The 27979-nt window shown below is 41.3% G+C and overlaps 4 protein-coding genes across 6 annotated transcripts in view; 2 read left to right on the top strand and 2 right to left on the bottom strand.

Moving 5' to 3' along the window:
• The window catches only part of LOC147254246 (von Willebrand factor A domain-containing protein 5A-like), a 12289-nt gene extending 11677 nt beyond the window's left edge, over positions 1–612 (bottom strand). The window contains exons 1-2 of one of the 2 annotated variants that reach the window (XM_086215844.1): positions 518–612; positions 139–186 (exon numbers count right to left, since the gene is read on the bottom strand). In XM_086215844.1, coding sequence (XP_086071970.1) covers positions 139–181 — 43 coding nt within the window. In that variant the 5' untranslated portion in view covers positions 182–186; positions 518–612. Of the gene's footprint in view, positions 1–138; positions 249–517 lie in introns of both variants that reach the window. The other variant, XM_086215845.1, reaches the window with a different exon arrangement.
• Positions 613–3284: 2672 nt separating this feature from the next.
• Positions 3285–18250, bottom strand: LOC147254245 (BICD family-like cargo adapter 1). 2 transcript variants are annotated; one of them, XM_086215842.1, is made up of 10 exons: positions 17676–17745; positions 16725–16940; positions 11836–11955; positions 10950–11096; positions 9120–9290; positions 7529–7693; positions 6876–6953; positions 6020–6135; positions 5624–5744; positions 3285–4927 (listed from the first exon to the last, which is right to left on the bottom strand). In XM_086215842.1, the coding sequence occupies exons 1-10, from the start codon at positions 17730–17732 to the stop codon at positions 4700–4702; spliced, it is 1419 nt and encodes a 472-aa protein (XP_086071968.1). In that variant the 5' UTR covers positions 17733–17745; the 3' UTR covers positions 3285–4699. The 2 variants fall into 2 exon arrangements, with proteins under 2 accessions (XP_086071968.1, XP_086071967.1); XM_086215841.1 differs by lacking the exon at positions 17676–17745 and adding an exon at positions 17801–18250 and having other exon boundaries at positions 3286–4927.
• A 2393-nt stretch (positions 18251–20643) lies between these two features.
• LOC147254244 (protein FAM98C) lies at positions 20644–23299 on the top strand. The gene is made up of 8 exons (XM_086215098.1): positions 20644–20800; positions 20920–21026; positions 21272–21394; positions 21557–21822; positions 21902–21982; positions 22059–22175; positions 22754–22900; positions 23023–23299. Exons 1-8 carry the CDS (start codon positions 20757–20759, stop codon positions 23185–23187), a joined length of 1050 nt encoding a protein of 349 aa, XP_086071224.1. The 5' UTR covers positions 20644–20756; the 3' UTR covers positions 23188–23299.
• An 805-nt stretch (positions 23300–24104) lies between these two features.
• Positions 24105–27831, top strand: chchd2 (coiled-coil-helix-coiled-coil-helix domain containing 2). The gene is made up of 4 exons (XM_086215840.1): positions 24105–24285; positions 24968–25223; positions 26601–26790; positions 27530–27831. The coding sequence occupies exons 1-4, from the start codon at positions 24236–24238 to the stop codon at positions 27538–27540; spliced, it is 507 nt and encodes a 168-aa protein (XP_086071966.1). The 5' UTR covers positions 24105–24235; the 3' UTR covers positions 27541–27831.
• Positions 27832–27979: the final 148 nt, after the last annotated feature.

The following is a 27979-nucleotide window of genomic DNA, read 5'->3' as shown; positions in this document are numbered from 1 at the left end:
TTCAATCCCCTAAACTACCAAAACAAAATGTGCCTGTTGATACTATCAAGAAGTTGTCCTAATTTCCATACAATAGCTCCCTTAGGATGACAAACCTAAGTGTGTATCACATTTGATTTGCTGTTGTCAGCTCTGTACCTTGTTCCCTCTGAGCAGTGAGGAGACCGCAGGTGTTTTCCATTGGACCTGCGTAACACACACGAGACGACTTATTCAGAACAGAATACCGACTCCCAAAAAACGGGACTCTGAAAAATTAAAAGCAGGGAATTAGAAACATAATATACCGTGACAATAGCCGTTTTCGCTAAATTCATCAACAACTTTAATAATTTCGAAAGACCTAGTAGTCCTCCACGATGCGGTTGGTTCGGTGGTGTTGTTATAGTTCTAGTTTGTTTTAAACCAAATGAAACCCAAAAATAAAACCGAACTGTCAAATAACCTTATTTTGTTTTGTTTTGTTTTTTTGGCTGACTTACATTTGATTTGTTTCTTATGAACAAGAAAAACGTACCGGTGGAGAGTGACACGGCTTGGCAAATGTGAAAAAATACAGCAGGAGTCGTGATGCAAACCGAGAGTTTCGCCTGTGTAGTGCGTTAGATTTGTTTTAGCGGTTATCATCCACTGGGCGGGGCATACAGCTGCAGCCGACGAGGAAATACATTGACCCGGAAATCCAACGGGGGAGCCAAAATCACCTGAAGAGGGTTTTCACATTTCAAAAAATCCTCTTTAAATCATTGTCCGCCACTTTTGAACGTCAATCTTACTGTGATGTCACCAAATTATTATAATTATTGTTTTTATATCCCAGGAAAATATTCTCATCTCCATCAAGAAGAAGAATATTTTCAAAGTCCTCTTCTCCTGAGATTTATTAAATGTCCTCAAGTTTTAAATTACATCCAGTCAAACAGCTACACGGTCTCAGCAGTCCAGTTTATGGCTGAGCACATCTGATCCATCACTCGTGTTGATTTACGTCACTGGGAGGCAAATACAGGCCACTAAACAAACATGATGAGTTGACCATGTAGGGTATTTATTGACCAATGAAATGATTACATTTTCACAATTTTTTAAATGTGGTAGTAATAGTGGACATCTAAAACAGCCATCGATTGACATATTTTAAACACTAAAAATGCTAGGCTTTATCCCCTGTGTAAATACAGTCCTACTTTGTAATTTCTTGTGTTCTTATAAACTTATATTTTCCACAAAATACTTGTAATGCCATTATGTCTTCCTTCTCCTCCATGGTGAGTGAGTCTCAACAAGAAACCAGGAAGTAGACTATACTGCGATCACACAGGTCACCAGGTAAATGTCTTAATGGCAGGATTGAGGTCATACACGGGATGTTGGGAGGGAAGGTGGAAGGCTGTTCAGGAAAGAAGAATATCAATCAAGAAATGAGAAAAACTTGATTAAACAGGGATGCGAGGTTTCTTTATCTTGCAAGCATCTTCAGTATCTTCGGACTGTGGTGTAGTTTCAGACATTAGAAGCAGGGAGTTTTCTATGGAGTTCCTCAAGGTCTTTTAGTCTTAATGTGATCATCTGGACGGATTTTGTATCCATTCATCCATTTTCTTCCACTTATCCTGTCAAGGATTGCAGGGGGGGGGGGGCGGGGGGGGCTGGAGCCTATCCCAGCAGCTTTTCTACAAGGGGCAGGGTTCACCCTGGACAGGTCACCAGTCCATCACAGGGCCAACACATAGAGACAGACAACCATTCACACTCACAGTCACACCTACGGTCAATTTAGAGTATCAATCAGCCTCGTCCCCTCTTGATGTCTTTGGACTGTGGGAGGAAGCTGGAGTACCAGAGAGAACCCACACAGGCACAGGGAGAACATGCAGACTCCACACAGAAAGATCCTGTGCCCGAGCCGGGACTCAAACCCAGAACCTTCTTGCTGTGAGGCGACAGTGCTGACCACTGAAACACTGTGACGCCCGCATTTTGCATCATTTTTGTCAATTTTGAGTGGTCTAAAATACTTAAAATTTGCATCAAAACCAAATTTCATGTGGGACTGACCATCATATCACCATGTGCTTAATACTTATTTTAATAACCAACACACAATGTTAAGTATATTTATCACTCTATGTAAACTTACTTTAAAAGTAATACATTTTTATGAAATCCAAGCACTTTATAGACCTTGAAAATTCTGCATTCAAGGACTTCAAGCACCGTGGGAACCATTCATCACCGGAAATAGGTAATGCTGGACACACACAAGCAGGAAGTAAAATAGACACAAAAACAGGAAATAACTACATGAGTCCCGGTGGGACATCATACAGTTACATAACGATACAGTACTTCATCCGTCTCATCTGCATCCCCAGCAAATACACTGCTGCTATCGCTCATCTTGTTTTTTTCCTTTACGCTTGTTCAATAATTGATCCCATGGAAATTAAAGACAGCAGTGTATTGTAGGTCTGTAAATATAGAAATCCCACATGTCTGCTTTTACTTAATCCTGTGACCCAGAAAATCCTGAAACATAATAAAGACATTTCCCCTTGAGCTTTGCGATTGCCCTCCATGTCCTGTTATTCTCTTTTATGTAAACATTCAATATGAATCACATACTCCTTGTGGTTCTGTTTTATCTCTGATCCCTTCCTGCGGCCGTTTTTTCGTGAGCTTTTTGTTATATGTTTCCCTTCCTAGATCTGCTTTCTCATCTCTGGTCTCATATGGGGGTCTTTGTTCAGGTTTTCTGTCATGTGATTCAAGCATTTCCTCATCTCACTTCTCATCTTGGGGTCATTCTCTTCATTTCAGGAGTCCTGGGGACTTCTAGAGCTGAAGGAACAACACTTCATGGAAAAAGGCTGAGGTCATTTCTGTTGTTCGGTGATGCGGTCATGTAAAATGTTGCATCTGTCAAGGTGAATGGTCCTGGTGAGCCCCATGCTGTCTGTTCATCTAACAGTTCATCTTTCAGATAATCCTCTGATGTTTGTTTCCCTGGGAGTGAGGACAGTCACCCTCAGGCTGCTTATACGGCCATTCATACTTCTCATACGTGGAAATCTGTACAGAGAGGTTCACTGTATTTCCCCTGCTCAACTCCAAACCTGTCAGTAATGTGCAGAAAATTCAAAGAGAATCAAATCAAGTTCATGGGCATATTATCTGAAGTGTTTATGTAAGAGACAGCCGAAGAGCCAAATAATATGAGCTGCATTGGTTATGTCTTTAATATGATGGTTAAACACAGGTAACTATAAAAATTACTTAAATTTACATCACTGCTGCTATTGATGCTTGATGAGCAACAGACAAACAACAGCATACTTTCCTATCATCTGTGTGCTTTATAGAATATTACTAATATAGGAAAGGGACAAAAGTACCTTTTTTGGCCCCAGGATAACACACAAACAAATATGCATAATATTACTTAAAAAAGTACCTTACAATGTATCCCAACTATAATTTGAACATACATTATGTAAAACCTAAGTAAAATAAACTTCCTTAAACACTGAACACATACGACTCCAACCACAACCATTAACTGAAATAAGAATGGTTATAGTAATAGTTTTTGAGAAATACTTGAAGGTGCTCAATGTTTCAGTGGTATAAGCACTGATGCCGTGTCAGCATTTCATGTATTTATCAGTGTTATGAGATGTGATAAAGTGCTAAAAAGGGGAGAAATCAAGTACAGTTTTGAGTTAGTAAGTTAGATATGTAAATGGAGCTTATTGTCGGAAAGGACCAAAACTGACTGATTTGAGACTTTTTTTGTTTTTTTTTAAAGTTTGTAGTGTTTAATAACCATCAGCAGAGGGCAGCAGCAAACTGCACCTCTGACTTGGTCTGTCTGCAGGAGTACAATGAGCCCAAAACTAAAATACAGTCTTAATTTACATTTTATTCATTTCAACGGAAAAAATCTGTCAGAGATATTGATCAAGCTGTCATATGAATGCTTTTCCAGGCATCATTGACTAATAATGACCAACAATAACCTAAATGGACTCCCGCTGGGAAACAACATTCAAATAAGGTTTCAGTGTGCTATAATTTTACATAATCCGTCTTTTGTAAAAAAAAAAAATAAAAAAATAAAAAAAATAATGGTGATATAAAAAATAACAGCTTTACATTGTACGAGACATCACGCAGTGTTTCTCATACAATCAACAATTTTTTTACACTTTCACTTCTAAACAAAATAGTAATGTAACTTCTTACATCCAACTTGGTGGGTAAAGACAAAATTCAGTGCGATTACCAAATGCACTATTTGATCTTTTTTTTTCCAGATCACTATCATCAATCTTCTTTAATGCATGAAGTCAAATAAACAATTACTCTCCAGCTCTCTAAGTCTACCACATTTACCATGAAAAGTCTTAAACATCAAGACGTTCACAATATCACCAATTTTACAAAATAAGGCACAATATTTACAATCTCGAGCAAAACTGTAATTGTGTGACAATACTAGTGTTGCAAGTGGTCACAGTTGGATATTCGGAAGGCTCAGCCTCTCTGTGAAATGTCTGCAAGCGCCTGTTTCACGAGTCTTTGTCCGAAGTGGCGCTGTTGTTCAACACCGAGGTACAAGAGTCCTTATGGCAGCGGGTACGGGTAACATCACTCGTGTTTTCCCTCTCACATTTTTTCCTGCGTGTACATCCTCTCCTCAGCGGCTAGCAGGTAGTTGTCCCCGTCCTTTGCCCCGTCTTAACCAGTCCCTCCAGGGGGACTGGATTTTGTCCTGAGTAGCATCTGAACTGCACATGGAGGAGGACGACGCAGTCCTGATGGGCTTGCGAAAGAAGGACATGCCGTTGGAGATGGGCTTCTTCTGAGGCAGCTCTGACTGCTGCTGGGACCTCAGCTGCTGGTTAATGATGATCTGGATGTCGTCCTGAGGAAAAGTAGAGAGCAACGGGACGTGAGCAGGACAGCTAACAGTGATTCAGTATAGTGATTTATCATGGGCAAGTCCACTTTACTTTTTGAATGCCTAAAAACTGCTACAGCTTCTTTTGTTAAACTGTTCCAGATCATAAAGTTTTAGAAACACCAAAAGATGAGATGTAGCTTTTAGATCTGAAAGGTGAAGCCAATATTGAATTACACCTGCATTCTTTTTCAAATCCTCATCTTGCAAACTGGAGTCAGACTGCGTAGAAGTCTTTGACAAAAAGAACACGACCACTTGATTTACTACAGCAATTAACATTCTCCAAAAGTGGTTATGGTCTCAGTCGCTATTGTGAAGTCTTCATCAGCATACCATGATTGTAAATAATTCTCTCACTCAGAGAAAAATAGAAGATAAAGCAGTATGAATGCTTTAGGGCGTGGCTCTGACAGGACTGAGAGGAGTCTGCCTTACCTTTGAGGACCAAAACGAAGATCAATCAATATTCTGTCATTTCAAAATTTGATTTCAAACAAATATCCTACCTTAAAATTAATTTTTCATCAGTAATGCTGCAGATCTCGAATGTGATATTGAATGTTTTGAGTATTTTACCAAGCAGGTGGAACAAATACAGTATATTCTAAGAAAATATGGCATGAAAGACTAAAATGGACAAAAAAAAAAGCCCCTTACCTGCCAGGCTTCCAGTTCCTGTGAAAGCTCCAGTTTCCGTTGGATAGCTTCTAATAACTGGTTGTTTAGACACATCATGTCATTTTTACTTCGGACCAGCTCAGCCTCCATCAGGTTTTTCCTGCCAAGGAATAATGAAAATCCTGAATGTCACAAGAACACACCATAGGTAGACATTTTCTAGAACAAACAAGCATTCAGTCCAAAGCATGCTGTCACAGGTGGCGGCTGAATACATACATATTGGGGCGTCATACCTCAGGAGGTGGAGCGGCTGTTTAGTAATTGGAAAATAACTGCTCCTTCCCAGAGGGTGCATCAAAGCTCGACATAAATGCAGTCCATTTACTATAACACACTATGTTTTGAGAATGTTGAGTGCTGATGATGACTCACTTAGCTATGGCTTCATCTCGGTCTCTGATGGCCTGCTGTGTCACCTCCGCCTGCTCCGACAGAACATTTTGCAGCTTCAGCCTCATTTCAGTGTTCTCCTTCTCCAGCTGGATGTTCTGATGGAAGATATCAAACACAACAATACACCACTGTAAATGTCATATATTTATCGTTTTATCTGCTAACACACTATAATGACACTGGTACTGAACCAAGGTACAAAACACAGCATAACATTGATTGAGAAAAATGCAATGGTTGAAGCCGTTTTGATGTAACTTGTCAATGTAAACTGCTTTGGGCTGAGATAACTTTTCAAAGGACTGCTGCAATGAATAATTGATGTAAGGTAATTTAAAAGGACACTGTATAGTGCATAGCTCCACCAGGGCCAAAGTAAAAAATAAGAACAAAAAAAAAGACTTTCAAATCTTGTCAAACCTGTCGGCAAATGTAAAGGATTCCTCGTTTGTCCCTGATCAGAGGTCAGCTAGGTAGTTTTTTGACATGCTGCTTCAAAAAAGGGCATTAGAAAGAATAATGTAGCTCTGCCAACTGCAACGCAATAAAGAGCTGTTTGTCACCATGTTAAATTGTTTAATTGAATTGGAAAATATAATGTGTTCTTCCTTGGTGTATGCTATGCTATTTCATCAAGTTTTGTGCAAATAGTCCTGGTAGTCTTGAGTTCAATCTTTTAAATAACAAAAAAGAATTAACCTCAAATATTCAACTTTCCATCTGAAAAAAGTCAGTGAAAGCAGTGAGGTCAGTACATCCCAGCCAAATCCTCTCAGACTGGGCCGCCACGGGCGCCTCCGCCCTGACAGGCGTGCTTGTTCATCACTTGGGATACCTGATCTCTCAGCTCCTGTGCGGTGCTCGGATTCCCACACTGTTTAGCTGTCCTGTCAACAAAAGCTTGATTCAGCTCCTGGGACACAGACATCAATGAAGAGATCAGGTGTCGGCGATGAGTTTCACAAAGATTCACACCAAAAAGAGATTTTGTAATGTTGGCCTATTTGCGTGGTGCTCTGAGGGAGGAACGGGCTAGGCCGTAATATAGAGTTACAAGCTTAGTGATATATGCTCGCTCATGCCAAACGATAGTGGAACAAAGCTTACAAACGCTAAATTGTAGTCATCCATTGATGCCTGTTCCTCAGCACTTGTAACTGTGATATCATAAGAAACTTGTGCCTTCAGGATGTCTACGCTAACGGCAACTTTATGGATTTGGGATTTGTGTCAATTCTCCACTTCCTATGTAGTTGTTTTTTTCTGAATAATTAAGCCTACATTTTAGAAGACATAAATACTAATTTCATTGCGCAAAACACATTTAAAGCTCAGTACTAACATATTTACTTAAAAACCAGGCACTGTAATAATATACAATGTGATCCAAGACCAAACCAGCCTGTCATACTTTAATCTGGTACAACAATGTCAGCCTTTTGTTAGCACCTTGTCTCCTGTCCCGTTTGCTTGTTTTCAGTGGCTCACCTGAGGGTTGGATATCTGTGCCAGAGTTTGGGCCACTGTCTTTAGCTGATGGAGCATGACCTGCAGGTCCTCAACTCGATCTGGGGCTTCTGGTGTCCCTTCACTTTTCAGCTCCTGGGTCAGAGGCACTAGCAACTCAAGGATGGACCCTATCTCTTGTGTTACCTGAGTAAAGCAAGAGTTAATCATTATAGCATTAGTAGGCCATTCCTGAAAGAAAATACTCAAAAACAATGTCTGTCTTTTCCATTTTCCTTCCACCATGCAACATTTTCTGTCAAAACACCCCATATTGTATGACCAAGTATTTACACAGTGGGAGGTACAAGCATGACCTCATCTCTCTGTTTAGCTTCCTTGAATCAAATATATGACATCATGACACCAAGCTAGGACATCTGATCGAGTTCATTCAAATATGGTTGAAGAGATAATCCGATCATATTTGATGATAATATCATAGATACATGTTTAAGTCTAAAACAGGAAACTCTTCAACAATGTGGCGATGACAAACAGGAAATTTGTTGAATGACTCACAAGTGCAGTTATACATTAAAAATTTCCAGCCATAATAAACAAACAATAATGGTAGACACCCAGAGAGCTTTCATGTTCTCTTCCAGACATAATTTAAACTTCTGTCTTCTGCTGTCGGCAGCAAAGTTTATCTGATGTTCTTTTGTTGCGTCTTTACTTTGAATATCAGGGCCTTCACACCTTCATGTGTTAAGTGTGGTCCTTGCGTCACACTGGAGTCACACTGTCACTGAGAGCTTGTACAAAATGTACCGTCACAATGTTCCGCACATGACAGCCAGTTCCTGAGCTTCACTGTGGCATTATACACGAGTTTTATCAAAATTAAAATCATCAAATTCTCCTTGGCCTAATTATTGATTTACTACACACACCTTAAAGACTTTGTTCTATTTTCATGTTCCTCGTCATCAGACAAGTCACTGTGGGCAGCGTAAGAAAAGAGAAAGGCTGCAACTAACACTTTCCATGTGTAGAGTGGAGATGAAGTTGCAACACACACATTTTTTTTTTTTATCAAAGAACAGTAACTCCTTGCTTTCCCCTCGACATGAACTTGCATTTAATTAACTGAGTCATTTTCTTATGCTCGGCTCACACTTGTAGTGTACAAATCATTTTATTGATAATTCAGCAAAATTTATATTTGATACCTTATATTTATGCAGCAACTACAAAACATTAACTTCTTCTCATGTCTAACAGCACTGCCTACAATGGCCTGATACAAGCAAAGGTGAGGGTCTGGCAAAAATATGTGACGGTAGAAAAATCAATAGGCTGCTTTTTGTCTAAGTTCAGAATCGATCGGTGTTTCTCCTGATCACCAGTGACATTCTTCATGGTCTTGTTACTTCCCAGCATCAGGAGCATGAATGTACAGATTAATTTAAAAGAAACGTGTCTCTGACATGATCGATTTTTAAAAAATTGTTATTTTCTCACTCTAATGTCACTGGCAAGAGATTTCTGAAGAGGTCGGCCATAAAATGGTTTGAAACGGTCTGACTATGTGAAACAGGAATGTGCTGGAGCCCTGACGCTTTGGTACCTCTTCCTTACTGACTCCTAGCTCTGCCGTGTCCAACTCAGACAGCAGCGAGGCATCTCCAAGGCTCTTGGCTTCTTGCAGGGACATCTCCTCTTGAAGTTCATCCACCTTGGCTTGTAACTGCTGTGAGCGACCCCGTGCCACCTCCACCTCCTGCCATGCATCAGTCAACTGAAAAGACAAAGACCACACACACAAATTTACACTCAAACAAAAACACAGTCATCCGACTAGCGCGGCACCCATTCAGATTGGGCTGGTTGCAGCCTGCTGATTCTTATCCCGCCATTTCCAAACAATCAAGTCAATTTTAATTGTTTTTTGCTCAGACATAACTGCTGCAGTAGTGCTGAAGTCTGCAGTAGTTTCCAGCGTGATGAGGTCGTCTCCAACCTCTCCCTCACTGCGCGTGTACAACCCAGATCAACAGCAACAAACCCATCATCACCACAACATTAACAAACTCAGTAAATGCATTTACATACAGTGGCGATCGTGCCAAAGAACTGGGTACAGAACGTCTTTTCAAAGGATGAAACCAAAGTTCTATATTCCAACCATCATGTGAATTACTAATTACAATGCTAATTAAAGCTCAAAGAGAACATGTTTAGCTGCCTACCCACTAAGATTTCACTGTTAAGAGGCTTGTCTAAACCTGCCCTCTAACATTAAAACTCATAGCTGCATTAAATATCTTGATAATAAGCAGCCATTATCTTCTTTCCGTGATACAATTAGCCTAGATTTGTAGGAACAAGGTAGGTTTTTGTGTCACGTGTCTGTTACTAAATTGTCTATGTATTGTGATACAGCCATTCCAGAGCACCAGCGTGTACAATGCCATGTTATTAATTACAGCTGTGTTAACCTGCAAGGAGTTGTTCAAACGGGTACTGTGAAATGGCCTTATTCTGACCTTTGTGGTACTTTGGTTGCACTGAATTCTAGAAAGATAAGAACAGCTACTCCTTAATAAAATAATTAAAATTAAATCATATCCTAATAAAAATAAGGACCGGTGAGAAAACAGTTGGCAAGGCAGTTGATCGTTCCTTTGCATAGCCACCGGAACATTTCTGTCAGTCTTTGTCTCGCTCAGAAATATGGAATAAACTTGTACTCTGTCTTTTGTAGTCAAATAGCCCAGCGACAGAGAAAAGCAATTTTTTGCTAAAATTGTGAGATGCACTCATCCAAATAACTTCAAACTTGGCGCTACACTTCTTACACTTACTTGACAATACACCTGCCAAGTGTGAAGCACATGAGATAAACTGTTGTCAATCCATGCAAGTAGAAATTCCTTCTTTTATTTGATTGCATTTGAAATTAACAGGACATACCAACACAAAATTGCTACGACCGTAACCCATCGCACCTTTTGAAAAACTGTCACAAGACACTCATGGAAAGCACTCATTCAGTGAGCGTGAAATCCTGACATGCCAGATTCCAGCCTTCGGCCCAACACGAAACGAAGCGAACACGAGTGGAATCCAGAATTGCTGGGTGAAAGTTGCAGTGACGGGGATGAGGTGATTGTTTAGCAATGCTTTCCACAATCCCACTGAAACACAGGCAGCCGCCAGGCAGGGAGTGGAAAATCCTTTTGTTGTTAAAGCTCTTTCATTCATACACCGACTGCACGGCGGTGAGTGTGTGTCGTTTGCTTCGACAATGAGCACTAATCAGTGTGTATTTACTTTGAAGAAAGACTGAAGCTCTTGGTGGGACTGGCTTTTTTGTGTGTTTGAGTGGATGTACTGTACAGGAGTGTGTCAGTTTGCCTGTTTTAAAGTCAGCGTGTGTGTGTGTGTGTGTGTGTACCTGCTGACTGTGCTGATGATTGAGTTGGTCGTGCAGAGCCAGACGTGTGTGTAAAGAGGCAAGGTTCGCCCTCAGCTCAGCGTTCTCCTGACACACACTCTGCAAACGCTCCTCCAACACCTGCTCCTTATGGGTGAGACGCAGCACCTTCAAAAACACACATCACAACACTTCATCTTCATCAAAATCATCTTAAAAACAAAAACGTTTTTCGTGACAAGTCAGTTTCGGAAGGGTGAGCATGGGCCATGGATGAACCCATTATATTTTGGGGGAGATCTGGACATTTTCATTAATTTCTCAGGAAATATTACAAGGACATTGACATATGAAATGCCCGTCTAGTTTTTCCCTACAAACTTCAAGTCAGTTCTATCTATGTAGCCCCAAAATCACATCGAAAGCTAGGAGAAAAACCTCAAAAGTTTTCCTTTCATTTACCAATGTACTCAACATGATCATTGGTGTGAGCTCAAACTGCATACTAACAGCACTGTTGCACATATAATATGCAGATATTGTTGCACATTATTTATCAACACGTATTCCAACTTGCATCAGGGTATGGCCTAATGTATAATTTACTTTTAAGTCTTATCTTGCGTGGAAATCTGTCCGTCCTTTGTATAGTAGAAAATAAATAATGAATAGCATCGGAGGAAGTTCCTTCAGCTCAAGTTTTCCTGTGTAACAGATGTAACACCCAACCAAAGTGGAACATAATCAACACATTTGCCAGGAAATATAATGTGAAAATAGAGTGTTGCGGACATGCTGTCAGTGTGGGCACACGGTGCTTTGGAGACTTTAAAATTCTATTATAGTATCATCTCAGAGCTGAAAGATTAGATTTAGTCTCATATATAGGGGTCTTGAGGGTTGTTACCTGCTCCCTCATGGCACTGATCAGCTCCTCATCCTGCGGCCTGTTGTGGCTTCCTCTCTGTTGCAGCTCCTGTTTAAGAGCCTGCAGCTCAGCAGACATGGTCCTCTCCACCTCCATCGCCTTTGAACAGACACACAGTAGACATCAGACACACGCTGGCACGAGAGGCTCACAGATGGTGAGGATAAGAGTTTTTTTATTCCTCTAGTTTTATCATAGACAAGAGATTAAAGCGGGGGACGCAGAGGGAAGTCAAGAATAAATACACACAGCTAGAAACTAACCCATGACAGGTGGAATCACAACATGTATATTAGTTTGAAAACAAAGTCTGCCTGAGGCACCAGACTTAAAGGAATTGAAAGCATAATCTTGAATCCAAAAATAGCTGAGTGTAATGTATTTTTAACTTTTTGTTGTCTGGATTCTCAACATGTGCTACAGATCAGGTAATCCAAGGAGGATAAAAGGATCACGAAAACAACATATTCCACAAAACCATTTCAGCATTTTTCTGTTGGTTCCCTCTAGGATGTATTCCTATTTTCAGCTCCCTATTTTCAGTCTAAAATTAATTTCAGAAAATATACCGAAAAAAGTGTGTGCTCGGAACTCATGGCAGCACAGCAGTTCCAAAAACTGTGATGAGATGGTATCTCAGATACTCTTATATGTCCAGAGAGGCTATTCCTCTTTTTTGTATGTACAAGTTTGTGGTTGTTCAAAGTCAATATATATCCCCCCCCACATACACACACACACACAAACACACAGGCAGAAAACAACGAGACGAACCAGGATTCAGAAGATTTCATAAGAAACGATGTTGGATATTAAATCGGAAAAAAATTGCTTCCACATATTGTTGTAAAAATGTTTGTATCATTGAAATTGTAGAAAATGTTTCAGAAAGATCCCAAGTCAGATGGAATATTCAGTCATAAAATCAACACTAAATGATTTGGAAACATAAAAACACAGGAATCTTTCAGCTCTGTAGCCTCGAACACGAAAACAGATCGCTCTCTCCATAGCCCCCTCTTCACCCTCGTCCAGTCTGGGACCCTTCATTCCCCTTACTCAGCAGTTTGGAGGGCCCCTGTCAGGTCCAATCACAGCCAAATAATACAAGATGAAAGGGCTGCCCTGCTGCAGATGGAGCAGAGGGCTTCTTGGTCTCAGTGACATCATCATGCGACATTAGACAACAATGTGGCAGAGGGTCAAAACTTGGGCACCAGGCGGGTAAAGCGAAGAGGACAGCTTGTGTGTACGTGTTTATGGGAGTGTACAGAGGAAGTGAGGCAGGCCTGAGGGCAAAAATTAGCGTGTGACGAAAGTAAAGTAGGCACTTGTGGACAAAAACAAAACATCGCATGCAGACACAAAAATGAGGAGGAGAAGCTTGCATTCACGAGTCATGGTCCACAAAGGAGGCAGCGACCCACTGAGAATCACCAGAAACAGGAGTGGAAGGAGGACGCTCCATTTGTTACAGACACAAAGCCTGAGATGATATCCCTTTACACGGCCCCCCAAGCCCCAGGCCATCCCAAAGCCTAAACGCTGAGGTATCTGGCAGCTGACTACCCAAGCTATAGCTGAGCCCCTCAGGGAGCACACAGAAAAGATGGCTTTCCCTCGGGATCACGAGATGTTTGGGTATGAGTGGGCAACATCAGAAAAGCAAATGAAAGATTTATATCTCTCTTCAATGTTTATTGCCTCTCCTTTTGTGACGCTGGCAGGGGTCACAGGAGTCTGCCTGAATTTGGGCATGCCCTTTTACAATAACGGTAATCCACAGTGAGGGGGGGATTACATTTGACCAATAACAACCTGCAAAAGAGATCCTGGAGGGAAGGATCCGAGAACTTAATGTGAACGCATGTAATGGAGAGTGAAAACAAAAAAAACACTGAATGTTCAAGGAGTTTTTTAAGAATCTTTATCTTAAAAAAATATTGCCTTCATTTCTGTCAATTAGATATGGATAATGTACAAAAAGCAAATTATGGAGCTACATCATTGTTTGGAATAGGTAAAGCTGACCAAAAGTGAAATGTTCTACCAGAACTCTTCCTTCTCTTCCTCAGGGTTGCCTCTGATCCAGCTCACACCACACCCTCAAGACCAGCCAATCAGAGGAAGAATGGCATTTTCACAACATCCCAAGGTTAGATTATAAAACTGGCAAGAATGTGAGTTTTCAATGGAATTTTTTGCTGTTTTCATGTTGCCAAAATTTAACGGCAAATATCCTTTGGGTGAAGATTGAGTATAGACTGTGTGAATCATGACTCTCACTACTATGAATGACTTATTTACCTCGACAAAAGTCTTCATTTCCTTTTTGGAATGTATTATTGATCTGCTTTTAGTTGAGGAAAAAATGACTCAGTGAAAGAAACCGAAATGTTATCAGCATTTTCTGTCTCACCGTGCTCCCTTTCCAGTGAAGCATCTCATTTCCAGTAAATGTGTTCATATTTCAAAACAGACACTATGTTCAGCTCAGGTATTTTCTTTCCCAAGAGTGCAGCTAAACCAGCCATGATGTCTCAAGCTTCTGACTCCTTAAATCAAATTCCTTGTCAAACATTTAGAAAGTGGAAGGAGATGAGACATCATAAAATGTAAAAAACTCAGAGAGAGTGCCAAAACGAACTTCTGCCACACGACACATCGGCGTTTAGGCCCTGATTAAAGCTGCAAGCAGTGATGAGCAGAACTTCACACCCCTGCCCATGTTGGGGTGTGTGATTGTTCCGTAAAGAAAGACAATGACGAAAAGGGGTTATACTTGAATTTTTGCATAAAGGAGCAGACCAATGTGTGCGCTATTGCGTAAATATCACTTCCTGTGTCCGCTTGGTGACATGAGAGAACACACATTTTGTTGCTGTACATCACGTGAAGACAACACAGTGTAATGTTTAAGTTAATCAAATGATGTGTGTTACATAAGGCTTACTTCCTGTAACAATTCTGTGGCACGGTGACTTAAAATCAAATGATACCTTCAAGCTGGGACTCTCATTAAACGAGTGAAGGTTGATGAAAGTAAAATACAAAATACACCCTTCTACCATGTACCATGAAAATCTGCTCCGTAGCTTATGCGTAATCCTGCTGACAACCAGACAAACGCCACCGAAGCTGCAATGACCTCCATTCACTCCTAACCCCTGTGACTATCTGACACATGTCAACTTTGTTTTGTGCAGCCACTTCCTCAACTGCTGGATGGTACCAGCAACACTCTCTTCTTCACATCTGGGAAACTGCTTTTGCTTTGCTAGTAAACATGACGGATTCTTTCTCCCAGGTTTCTGTTGACCTCCCCCAGATTCCTGCCATGCTCTGGTTACACTCCCACATTTAGGATATAAAGGCTTTCTCTTTCTTTGAATTCCCCTTGAGCTTCTTTCAATTGAAACAAAAATTCACTCAGTAAATTAAACAGATAAGGACACTAATAACGAAATCCCCCTCTTACTGATCTAACTGTGGACACGCCTGTACAAACACACACACAATCACCGTATACACAGACGACTCACCACAGCAGGCAGAGGCAAACACGCCGCGGCAGCACCCGTCACCAATTCTGGTAAAGGGACGTCAGACATGAAGTTTTTCTTTCTTCAGCTCTATTCTCTCACTTTTACAGCCACACAGAGTCGACAGTTACCCACATCTGATGCCAAGCCAAACATTCTCGCCATTTCCTTCTCTTCAAGCGGCCCAAACATAGATATAACCTTTTATCTAAATTGACTTTTTCCTCAACTTCAAGGGAGTCTGGTTTACTCGTTAAGTCCTTCAAGCAGAGGGCAGAGGAGGGAAGACATTCTGAGTTCCTTATTCCATGGACCTTGACTCATGAGAGGGTGTACCAAGTCATTTGGATTCATTTTTAACTTTGCTGGCTCAGGTTCACTCCTCCATTCTTGTGACAACACAAAGGACTTCAACATGAGGTAGTTGCCGGTGTTATTCACGTCACAAATGTAATGTTTTGGGAAACAATTACTGCTTTCTCAGGCTAGAAAAGTACTTCACTGCGATTCAAGGTTGTCTAGCTGTGTGTGCGGTCAGCTCCTTCAAGTTAACTGATAAGACACCATAAAACATGTCACCGATCTGATTGTGTTCCCAAAGTCATAAATATCTGACGAGACACAAATACAGTGGATCAGCTGAACTCTCCTGGTGACTTTTTCCCCCATGATCTCAGACGATTACCTAAGCAGCACATCGTTAAAAATTAACGTCAGGTTACAAAATAAACTAGATCTAAGTCAGTGATAATACCTGATGAGGTGGCCATTATGAAGAAATAATGAAGGACAGGGGAGCCTGAACTGTTCATCAAGGATTCAAGCACACTCCGTTGCCATCAGGTTCAAGTATTCAGCCAGACTCTGATACAATAGATGATGACATGCTGAAATATACGTCACATGTAACTAAATAAAGTAAAAGTAAAATCTTCTACTGGCGTTTTCTGCCTCTGCCCCAGACATAGAATCACATCATCAATTTTCATTCCTCTTCTTGTTTACATATCGTTTTCATCCAGCAGGGTTCATTTGCCTGAAGCCAGAAACTCAGATTGGATTTCATAGATGCTGTGAGAGAGAATCCACCTCTGTCCTTCCTGCTACAGTAAGAAATACTCCGAGCCTGAGAAGTAGATACCTGTTGTTCACAAAGACAACAGCGGCAATTAGGTGACAACAAGTAGCTTAGCCTATAGCTTTGGAGCAACTGTATTTGTTTCATTGCAGCACAGTTACTTGGAACAGGCAGACAGATCAACTCATACCACAAACACGCACTTCGCCTGTTGTCAGTGTGTGTATGTGTACGTGTGCGGGACTCACAGTATTGAGCTGCTCCCTGAGCCGCTGAGAGTGGTCAGTGCTCTCCATCTGAGCTCGAGTCTTGTCCCTCTCAGCTTGGGCCAGAGCCTGACTGAGCCGCTCCACCTGGGCGCTCAGCTCCCTCACATCCCTCTCCAGGTCACCCACTTGACTCTCCCACTGTGACTGGCAGCCTTCCAGCTTCAACCGCAGTTCATGCTTGCCCTGCTCCAACCCCTGCACAAGGGACAAAAAAAAAATAAAAAAATATATTGTAGTGATTACAAAAGTGTGTTAATGGGTCAAGTCATTAATACACTTAATTAAAAATCATTACAGTAGATGTTGGCTTGTTTAGAACAATGATGGCATGTTATTTTAAAGGAATCTATGTGACCACAGAGCTAATTTAGGTCATTAAAAGATCACGAGAAACGTGTGACAGCTGGTGTGAACAGAAAAGGAACCGAAATTACTGCTGACATTGTATTTCTTTCTATTAGCTGCCAAAATTGAGGTGGGTATAGTTATTTCAACCACAGCAGGGTAATGTTTCCCAAATAAATGCTCAATCGCCTGAGGACATCTGCTCCTTCTCCCTGCTTGAAAATTTAGGGACCTGGTTACAAGTTAGCCCCTAGTAGAAGCAGTCCCTTCTGCCGCTGCATCTATATCTAACACTGTCAAATGGGGCTCCAAGGAACGTTTTCTTTTAACATCTTTTAATTCTGATGAATATTTTCAGGACTGTGTATGTATACTGTTATCAATAATTTTTAAATTTTCGTAGTAAGAAAATGTCCCACAAGTAAGCTTAGAAATTTCGGTCAGATTTTATTTTGAAATCCATTTTGGGAGGAAAAAAATGTCAACCATGCTTGTCTTCCAAGATATTTGCTGAACTGGATTGAAGTTTTCAGAAGTTGCTCTTTATTCGGTATAAGTTTTTGTTATTTTGTTTTTTGTTTTTACCTGATGGGAAGTTTTAACCTGTCCTCCCTCGGTGAGTGTGTGACGTAATCTCATCATCAAAGTTGTCCTCTCAAACAGTCGGGTAAAAACGGCTACATCAAGTCAGTAACACAGCTCGGTCTTACCTCCAGTTTGTCCGCGTACTGGTCTTGAAGTTTGTCCCTCTGTTCTTTCAACTGACGATTTTCCAGGAGCAATGCGTTCCCCAGCTGGGCAGCCAAAATAACCTCTTCCTCCTTTTGTTTCAGAGCAGCCAGAAGTTCACTGGGGTCTTGATAATCTGTTATTTCCTCCCCTCCATAGTCGATGTAGAAATCCTCCTCCAGGTCCATTTTATTGGCCGTGAAGCGCCAGCCGTCCAGCCGATTCATCGCCAACGTCTTTAGGAACGTGTAAATGTGTTGTTTGTTCACGTGAAACTCACCAAAATAGTCCGCGTCACGAAGATGTCCATGCAATCCACCTGTCTGCCGCAGCTCTGTTTGTGTTTGTGTGTGTGTGTGTGTGTGTGTGTGTGTGTGGATGTGAGTGAAGGTCGGAGCTCCACTGTGAAAGTAGGCTGGGCTCTCTGTCACCAGCAGATGACTGACTGTCTCCAGGGGGAGTTGCTCTCAGTCACCTGAGCGACTGTTACCATCCCTGCAGCAACACACACACACACACACACACACACACACACACACACACACACACACACACACACTTGATGCCTGACCACATCACCTGAACTGATTCAGTGCTCCTCATTCCAAGTACTTGGGTGTGTGTACTGACAACATTTTTGTTACCAGACAAATTTGCCTTCAGAGTTAAACCAACAGCACACTGATGAACGGTGGTGGAAGAGGAATGCAGCCGTTCTAATTAGTAAAAATACCCAGATAACAAATAGTTCTCAAAATACTACTTCAATAAAACTATTTAAAATTGAGTTTATCGAAGTATTGAAAGTAAAAGTACACATTCTACACAATGTTCTTGTCTTCCAGGGTGTTCTACTTGTGCTGCTCAGATTATGGTGTGTGTTCTTGACGTTGGCAGACCTCACACTTGAAAGGACCAGGCCTTCATCAGGTTTTGTCATGTTTTCTATGTTAAAACTTTTTCTTCAAAGTAAGGGATGTCTCAAGATAAATGGAGTGGAGTAAAGAATAAAATAATTTTGTTACATCATCACAAAGCCCATACTGTTGCCTTTATTTGAATATTCCAAGCTTGACCTATACGTTTCTACTTCATAAATGTATAAATCACCCATGTGTTGGGCTGCTATACAGTTCTTCCCTCTGTTTCTCATATCATATCTCAGTTTTACATCCTGCTCTATTATGGAATATTTGATAAATTGTTGTCTGTCAAATGATTTCTGTTTGAATGAGAAGGCATATCTTAATTTGTTGGTGCTGGATTATCCTAAATTAATTATTATTAACGTAATTAACACGTTCAACAAATTAGGACAACATATTTGGATGCATTACATCTAGGGTGACTGAGGACTTTATCTATATAATCTGCTGTTACCCAACCTCGTTCATGGTACAAAATGATAAAACTACTGGGACACTGTAGAGCACATACTGTGCTCCCACATACACCTTTCCTTAAATAGACTTTTATCAGGATCCATGCAAAAATCCTACACATTAGTGAATATACTGTAAGTATTCCCCATTGTTATAAAAGTCCAGGAAATATTTCCTGATAGAATAGCTACTTTTATATATATATATATATATATATATTTTTTATATATATATATAAAAGACAACCTCCCACTGTTAAAGAACATGATATAAACAACACATTTCTAAGGGCTGACTCCTCAACAAGTCATCCCTGCATGATCGTGGCTGCCAAGCTCAGGGTTGAGCGTCTGCCGGCTTTGTCGGGCTGCTTGCCAGAGGTCAGAGGTCAGCCCCAGAACATTTTACTGAGGCGGTGTCAGGGGAATAAAAGACAAAGCATCCTGACGCATGGCGCAGCTTTTGTTGTGAGTGGGGCCGCAGCCTCTGTACATATGGCAGCAGGGACCAAACACACGTACAAACATACATCAAGGCTCACTATGCAACACTGCCATTGTTTTCATTGTTTCTGCTCAGTTTATTGGCCGCTGATGGAGTGGCTTGTGTCGTAAGACTGATGAGGGGTCTCACACGTCCGAGAAGTGAAGTCCAGCTGGGCCACGTGTACACAGAGGGAGAGAGCCACGGAGCGTAAGACAGAAGAAGTGAAAACCTCGTTAAGAGTCTCACAAAAGAATGACCTTCAACTGCTTGCATCACTACAGCTATTTAAATACAGAAATTAGTTTTCAGAGAAATGATGCCACGCAAGAATCAAGAGTGTTGCGATTCAGCGATCAAACCGATCTTGAATTTCAACTGTTCCAGTCATCAATCTACCAACATTTATTCAAAGTCTACTGTGTTCTTAAGCCAGGTCGTGTTCCATCATTACAGATTTTATGCCAATAAAATGGTGTTTCTAAAATTTAGAAAATGAATATCAAGTGTTAAATTCACTCTGTCAAAGCCAATCAAATCAAATGGTGGCAATAACTATTTATTTCCCATCAAACTTTGAAAGTGTCACAGAATTTCTTTTAGGGACGTGTTTATTACCTGCTGGCATCAGACCAGTAATAAAATTCCTATTATTGAACCAAAACTGACCAAATATATATGCGGATTAAAAAAAAAAAAAGTTAATTAAGTTCAAAGTATTTATTCAGCAGACTCTGTGGACATTGACACCAAGTGGTGCTGCAATATGACAACTAAAGATAATTCCAGTGCTCTAGTAGCAAATACAACAGCGACGCGAACCACTGCAGAAACACGCAGTATCATATCATAAACTCTCTGAGCAGCACCGTCACAAACTGACCGCACCTTCCAACACTTAGCATCTTTACTCACCACTAAGTTTTTTTTTCCCGTCAATGGCAGTACACACTCCGAACAGCAGAGGACGATGCGCGGCCTGCCATCAACAACCCCAAAGAAGAAGGAAGTGCTCTACGAAAACATGCCTGACCTGTGTGGTTTATGACGAATTGAAGTATACGCAGTGAAAATGGAGAGGAGAGCCGGGACAGTTGCTGCTGTTAAAGCGTTGGGGTATGTAAACTTTTTAAAAACGGATTTCTGGTTTCTGTTCAGTCTCCTACCGGACTCTGTCCTGCACAGCGCGCTAATGTTCGGTGCAGATGAACGCCTCACCTGTGGTCATTATTCAGGTACCCGGGTGGTTCCTGCCTCTCCCGGTGTAGATGTGATGAACTTCCTTGTCCACTGCTCACCTGGCTGGCGTCCCAGCTGAGGACGGTCTGTCCCGAGCTTCAGGGTGAGTGAGAGACATGGACACGGGTGCTTTCTGCAGGTGTTTCTCCCCAGGGGTGCAGAACAATTTGCATTGAAGCCCCCAACAATTCAGTCTGCCATCACTGCAAAGAAAGCAATAAATACTTTATTTGAGAAGCTGGAGGAAAATGTCACAGAAGTTGCCTGTTTAAAAAAAAAGATAGAAGTGATGAACGGTCAAGACTATAAAGCATCGTACAGATATGAGCTAATGGTTTCTCGTTACAGATTCTGGTGGTGGTGACGTGTTGCTGGTGAGAGAGCTAAGAGATCTGCTGTCAAACTTACAGTCTCCTTTCGAGGTGCTGACCTCAGAGGTCCTGGTGCCGTCTATCCTCAACCAAGTCACTGGTGAGAAATAATCGGAGTCCGTTGGGTGCTGCCGTTGTAGAGTTTTATGTTTAAGGTAATCACACACATCTGCAGCGCCCATGGATTTATACATTTCCAACAGTTTTACATGAAGGGGGACATTTTCTTAAATAAAAAAAAAATCTATGTCAAACCCTTTAGAGTTCCTTGTATCAGAACTGCAAGCAGCCCATATAATCCAGCATAAGGAGTTGAATCCCGAGGATGAACCTACTGGAGGGGAGTCTGAAAAAGAGCAGCGAGTGGCAGATAAAAGCCATGAAATGACTGAGTGTAACCAGGAATATGAGGCTGAGGATGTTTCCAACAGTAGCCAAAGGAAGGCTGAGATTCAGGCAGAATGGGTATTACTGCTCCACGCCCTCAACATGGACTCCTCGGCTCGGTTTGAAGATGTTCTACCTGAGGTGAGGCTGACTTAAACTGACCAAGCATTGTTAAAAATTCTGGTTACTAAAGGAGAAATGGCCCATTGTTGTCACGTAGGTGGAGTCGAGGCTCGCTGGTCTAACGTGTGAAGACACGACAAATCCTCTTCTTAAGAGCAGCCTCAGCTTGGAGCAGTGGGTAAGATCTCGTGCATTAAACCTAACTGCAGTATTATTTTAGACAAATTTCAACATTTCACCTCTCTGTTCCTCAGATGCAACTTTTAAAGATAAACGAGGTTCTGTCAGAGGACTACCGCTGTCGGCAGCAAATGATGATCAAACGCTTTCAGGTTACACTTGAGTCGTTTGCATGGGGAGAAAAACAGAAGGTAGGAATCTAATAAAGCATAGCGCAGTTTCGAACTGTCCTCCCTTGAGTTAGCAGTTTTGATTTTTATTGATCGAATGTATTTTGTCCATTTAGATTTTCAAATCTCACCTGAATAGACATGGGGATTGAATACAGTGATGGGGGCTGTAACCCACATGCTAAGTACCTTGGCATGTGATGGAAGAAGGCACACTTCATAGTTAAATATGACTAGTTTAAATTAGCCTATAATGTCTAGTTAATTCCATTATATTGCTTTTATTACCCATAGTATGTATTACCATCAGTTCTTATTCATTTACTTGAAGACTTTCTAACTCATTTGCAAAACATTTTTCCTGCTAAGGAGTGATGATTCCTGAGCTTAATTTCTCATGAAAAATTTCAGAAAGTCTCTTGGAATTTTCTGAAAAGTTTTCCACACTTCTGCAACCACAACAGTAAAAAGGTAGAACGGACTAATTTTGGGAGAAAGTGGTCGCTTGATGAATGACATGAAGTCTTGTCGTGATTCTAGCAAGATTAACGATGAATGATAAAAGAGAGATCCTTAATGAAGCTCTCGTTTACTTACAGGAGCGAAGAGAAGCGCTGGCCTCAGTGCCTCCACTCGCATCGATGTCAGGCCCCTCCAGGGTGTCCATCCCTCTGCTGCTGGCTGCCAGAGAGGATCAGTCCTGCATTGAACCAATCACAGCTGGAAAAAGCACAGATGTCTACAAGGTAAAACTGTAAATCGTCATGGGCTGTGCCAATGAATCTGAGAGACGAAAACAAAACAAAATGACATAACATGTGGGCTTTATTCTCCTCTGTAAGTTATCTAACTTTTGTGTAATTTCTAGAAATTAATGGGTAGCGTACCGGACAGAGGAGGACGACCGGGGGAAATTGAGCCGCCTATGCCGGCTTGGGAGGAGCGAAGAGCAAAAGGAAACAGATCAGGACGAGGAGGTGGAAGACAGCAATGGCGAAAATCGGATAAGAAGAAAAAAGGGAAAAAAGAATAAAATGTCCCTCTCCTTCGCTCTATTGTTTAACTTAAGAAATAAGTTCAAATCAATTTTTATTTTTTTTAAATCCACATCATTATTATAAAATAAATTATGGCTATGAATGCTGTATATGATATTGTTTAATAGTTGTGTGTAAATTTCTCATTTGCAGTACATACAAATACGTGACTGTGGGTATTTCAAAACCAACTCATTTTGATAATATACTGGTATCTGACCAGATATTGTGATATGAAGGAAAAGAATATTTGGATTTGCTTTTTGTTGACTTTACACCTTTCCAGATAAGTTTACTTACTCAATAATAAATTAACCTGAACAGACACAGATTTGTGTGATTATTGTCAGACGAAACTCCAGCTTATAAACCTATGTGGGAGTGGTCAGTGCTATTGTGGTGGAAACGACCCTCCCGAGACTCACCTGGCCTCCCCAAACAACAGTCGTTGTGCGGTGTCAGGGAGTTTCAGGGGTGGTCGTTAGGGAGTTTCACCGACCACTCAGATGCTAATGGACTGTGCTGGCATCAGCCGTTCCACATGGGTCTTTCAGCTGAACTCTTTGGGGAAGCTTTGAAAGGACTTGGTTGTAAATAGGTGAAAGGAAATATCGCAGTCCACCTCCTCTGTTCAAAGATGGTTTCTCTATCCTGACGTGGATGGCTTCTTTATAAGCTGGAGTTTCCACACTCTTCACTAGAACTGAAGAAGCCTCTCGGATGAGAGGTGAAACGTCTTCAAGATAAACTTACGTCCAGTTGACCAGATTTTTACTTCGCTTCGATCTACGATGACCTGGATGAATGAGAACCTACACAGACAATCCACAAGATGGCAATAGCTCAACAACATGGACACAATTTGCCGAGAAATACCGCTGAAGAAGAATTCTACCTCGTCATACCGGAAGTTACACAGTAGTCAAATGATGTAACACAGAAAGTTCCGGAGTACCCAAAGGTCGGCAGATAACGCTCAGTAGCGGCGAGTGTAGCATTTGTGTTCAGTATCTTAAAACAAGGTCGTTTGTACAAAAGACAGAAATGCCGAGAGGAAGCAGGAGCCGAACATCCAGGATGGCCCCTCCAGCCAGGTAACGCTCGATATGGAAGAGTTGCGGATGTTGGAGAACGTGTAGGCTAGCGGACCTGCTGGCTAGTGCTGGTCCGTATGGTGTGCCTTCGAAAGAGTAACACATTTGTATTTGAACGTATTTTTATATATGTGTATATATATATATATATATATATTTTTTTTTTTAAATGAAATCAAGAACTTTCTTGATTGTCTTAAAACTCAGTTTTAAAATATGGCATCTGGTAATGAAGGTCATCGTGTAACTTGCCGTCTCTGATTAATTTGTTTACAATTTATAACTGAAACCCAAAACCTCTTACTATAAATATATTATTTATTATGTATTATTACTATAATATTTTCTATTAAAACTAATGGTACAAGGCTACTTGTCCATGCTCAAAGATATTGGAGGAGTTACTGTGATGAACGCGACGTCATCCGGGATATTAGCGCTTCTAACCTTGACCCCAAGTAACCCCATGCACCATTGTTTTTGAGTTTTATGTCAGTGAAAGGTGGCCTCTTCTATGTTTCACTTCATTCATATCTTTATATTGTGTTTTTTTTTTAAGAATATGACATTGTCTACAAAAAACAACTTGTAATTAACATAATTACTTTGAATAGTAGCAAAGCAGTGTTATTTGTTGACCATGCTGTTTGAATTAGGCCTTTTAATTTTTTTCACCCAACAGCCGGGCACCACCATCCCCACCACCCATGGCACGAGCTGCACCCCCCCCTTCTTACGCCCCGGCACCAATGCAGGCCCCTCCGTCTGCTGTGGGTGCTCCAGCAGCCCCCAGGCAGCCAGGGATGTTTGCCCAGATGGCGTCCACGGCTGCTGGAGTGGCAGTAGGCTCTGCAGTAGGACACACTATCGGCCATGCAATGACCGGAGGCTTCGGTGGAGGACATTCAGAGCCTGCAAAGCCTGACGTAACATATCAGGTAAATAAAAAGCCCTTTAGTCTAACATCAGACAGGAATAGCAGCAGGGCGGATTAGTCTCTTTACTGGTGGCCTGGGTCATGGGTAAGAGGTGTTTGTTTGTTTGTTGGCAGACGCAACAAACTAGTAATGAGACAAACATCGACTTTGCAGTAATAAGGAAAAGTGTTTGTTTGCATCAAACTTTATAAGTTAAAACAAGGTTAGTTTGGGAAGGTTTTCTTAGAAATGAAAAATGCTCTTGAATAAAACCCTCAGGCGTCTCCCCTTCAATCGCTTTCTGCCTGCCTCCTGACTACACAGTGAAAAAATCTGGTCTCTGGAGACAACACAAGGCTCGCACACAGCAAACAAACACTGATTACACAGGATATGCACATGAACATAAACCACACTCCAGCCAATCACCGACAAGATGGTGGTGGTGGGGGGGGGGGGGGTGTGCGTGCATACATTGGGGAAAAGCAGAGTTGATTGAGTAGCATAGTGGCTATGACACTGATAAGCCATTCCATTATTCAATGTAATAATATGTTATTCCTAGCTTACTCTATGGGTCCTAGCTAGCACTAGCATTGATACCAGGAAGGACAAATTCTACATGAAGTGTTTCTTTGGCATAAGCTCATAGAATGATTTTAAATCTATCAGCGGTAACTCATAACCCAATACGGTAAAGAGATTGTATAAAGACAGAAAATAAATTTACTCACTGAACAGTTGGAGTTCGCTCACTCATCTTAGCAACGTTAGCGCAGCACAGATCCACTTTCGATGTCAACGCACGTTCGTGACATTTACAGAAACACGGGGAGGGGCGAGCTTGCTTTGTTTGTTTGGTATTTACAACGAACGTCAACGTAAGTGACGTCAGGCAACAACATTAGTGCACCTTTTAACCAAAACCTGATATAATCACCAGAACAGATGACATCAAAACCTCTCTGGGGTGACCCTGAGCAGTTTTTGCTGATACACAAACTTGCATTAGACAACCACTCACTGGCAGCATTGTTGGAAAGCATGCTGAAGGGTCATGGGCTTACACATGGTAATCAGATTGATTCCCTGGGTATGGAAATGGACACAGATATTTGGATTCTTGGGACTTTCAAAGCAGTTTGGTTGTGGCAATAAAAAAAAAACTGGTTTGGTGCTCAGCCCTAAACATAGCAGCATGTTTAAAAAAGAGGGTATCTCAGGGGTCAAGACACTGAAACACATTAAAATCTCAGCCAAACACAATGTTGTCATGCAAGTTTGACAGCTGTTTGAAAGTCTGTGTGTTTGCAGAGTAAACCTCTCATTTTTGATTTTCTGGTGACTTATGAACTGCAGCTTTTATATTTAATGATCCGGTTTGTGTGTGTGTGTCAGGAGCCGTACCAGGCCCAGCCATACCAGGCCCAGCCGTACCAGCAGCCCATGTACCAGCAGGAGGCGCCCCAGCAGCAGCAGGCCTGCTCCTATGAACTCAGACAGTTCATCGAGTGTGCTCAGTCCCAGAGCGACCTCAAACTCTGCGAGGGCTTCAGTGAGGTGCTCAAACAGTGCAAGTTTAGTAATGGTAAGTCTCAGGTGTGGAGAAGCAGCAACAATGGAATTACATGTCCATTTGTCCAAGATAAGATTGCATAAGGATCAATAATTCAATAATTGATCTTGTTTTGGAAGCCTGGTGTTCATGGCACATTTCACACAGCAGCTTTACAAAAGTGTGTATTGGACTTGTTAAGACTGCCGATCCAACACATATTTTTGGGAAATCCAGATTGTAGACAGACTGTCTGAACAGTCAAATACCACGAAAATCTAACTTTCACGGGTGGGATTCCAACCGCATTTGTAGGTGTTTTGAAATCTGATTATCTGTATCAAATTTCATCGGATACATCTCAGCCTGAATGCTCTCGTAGGATTTCAGTGTGTGTCATGTCACCCCAACCTAATTTTCCCTCTTTGTAGGCCACCTTAGATTTGTGTGGTGTGGAGAGGTTGGAAATGTCTTGACTCAACAAATCAGATGTCGTCGCTTGCAAATCTCAGAGTTAATAGGAAAGGATCCGATTTGACACAGGAGTCATTTTTTTGCCTTCCCTAGTCGTCCAGACCTCATAGTCAAATGACTTTGAACTGTGGAAGTCACGCTGAAGTAAAATTTTGCAGTACCCACTATGTCCTCAAGGTGGGGTAGTTATTTTTTCAGTCATAGTTTAATGACTGCAAAATAATTCAAATCTGTGTTGTTGTTGGGTTTTTGTTTTTTTTTTGTTAATCACTGTAACTGTTTTGTTTTCTCTCCACAGGCCTGTCGTGAGCCAGACACATCAACCTGGGAGGAGGCAAGCGCACAAACACAGACTACAGCCCAACATCAGACAGCAACAGCATTCATTTCTCAAGACAAGCTCGTAGTCTTATAAATAATGTTTATATATTTTAGTGTTGCATGTTTGGATTGATTTCAGTGGTGTCTCATTAGTTTCTGAGCTTTTAGATTGAATTTCCTCCCAGAACACGCAGTGCTGGGACATGATTACTTGTTAAACCCCCAGCTTCTACATTTTGCTTATAACGTGGGAAGATTAAAATCTGTTGAAGCACCTGAGTCGAAAAGACAAATTACATTATGTGTGATTATTTATTTTACTGCATGAAAATAAGAATATAATGTCAAACTACTTTTTTTTTTTTTACTGGAATCGAAAAGGGTCGCCTCACACCTGCTGTGTGTTCCAGACTAAATACTGAACCAG

The sequence above is a fragment of the Aulostomus chinensis genome, chromosome 10, assembly GCF_037954235.1.
Source record: "Aulostomus chinensis isolate RoL2024-O1b breed Wild chromosome 10, RoL_Achi_v1.0, whole genome shotgun sequence".
Lineage (NCBI taxonomy): Eukaryota > Metazoa > Chordata > Actinopteri > Syngnathiformes > Aulostomidae > Aulostomus > Aulostomus chinensis.
This window is presented reverse-complemented; position numbering and strand designations above follow the sequence as displayed.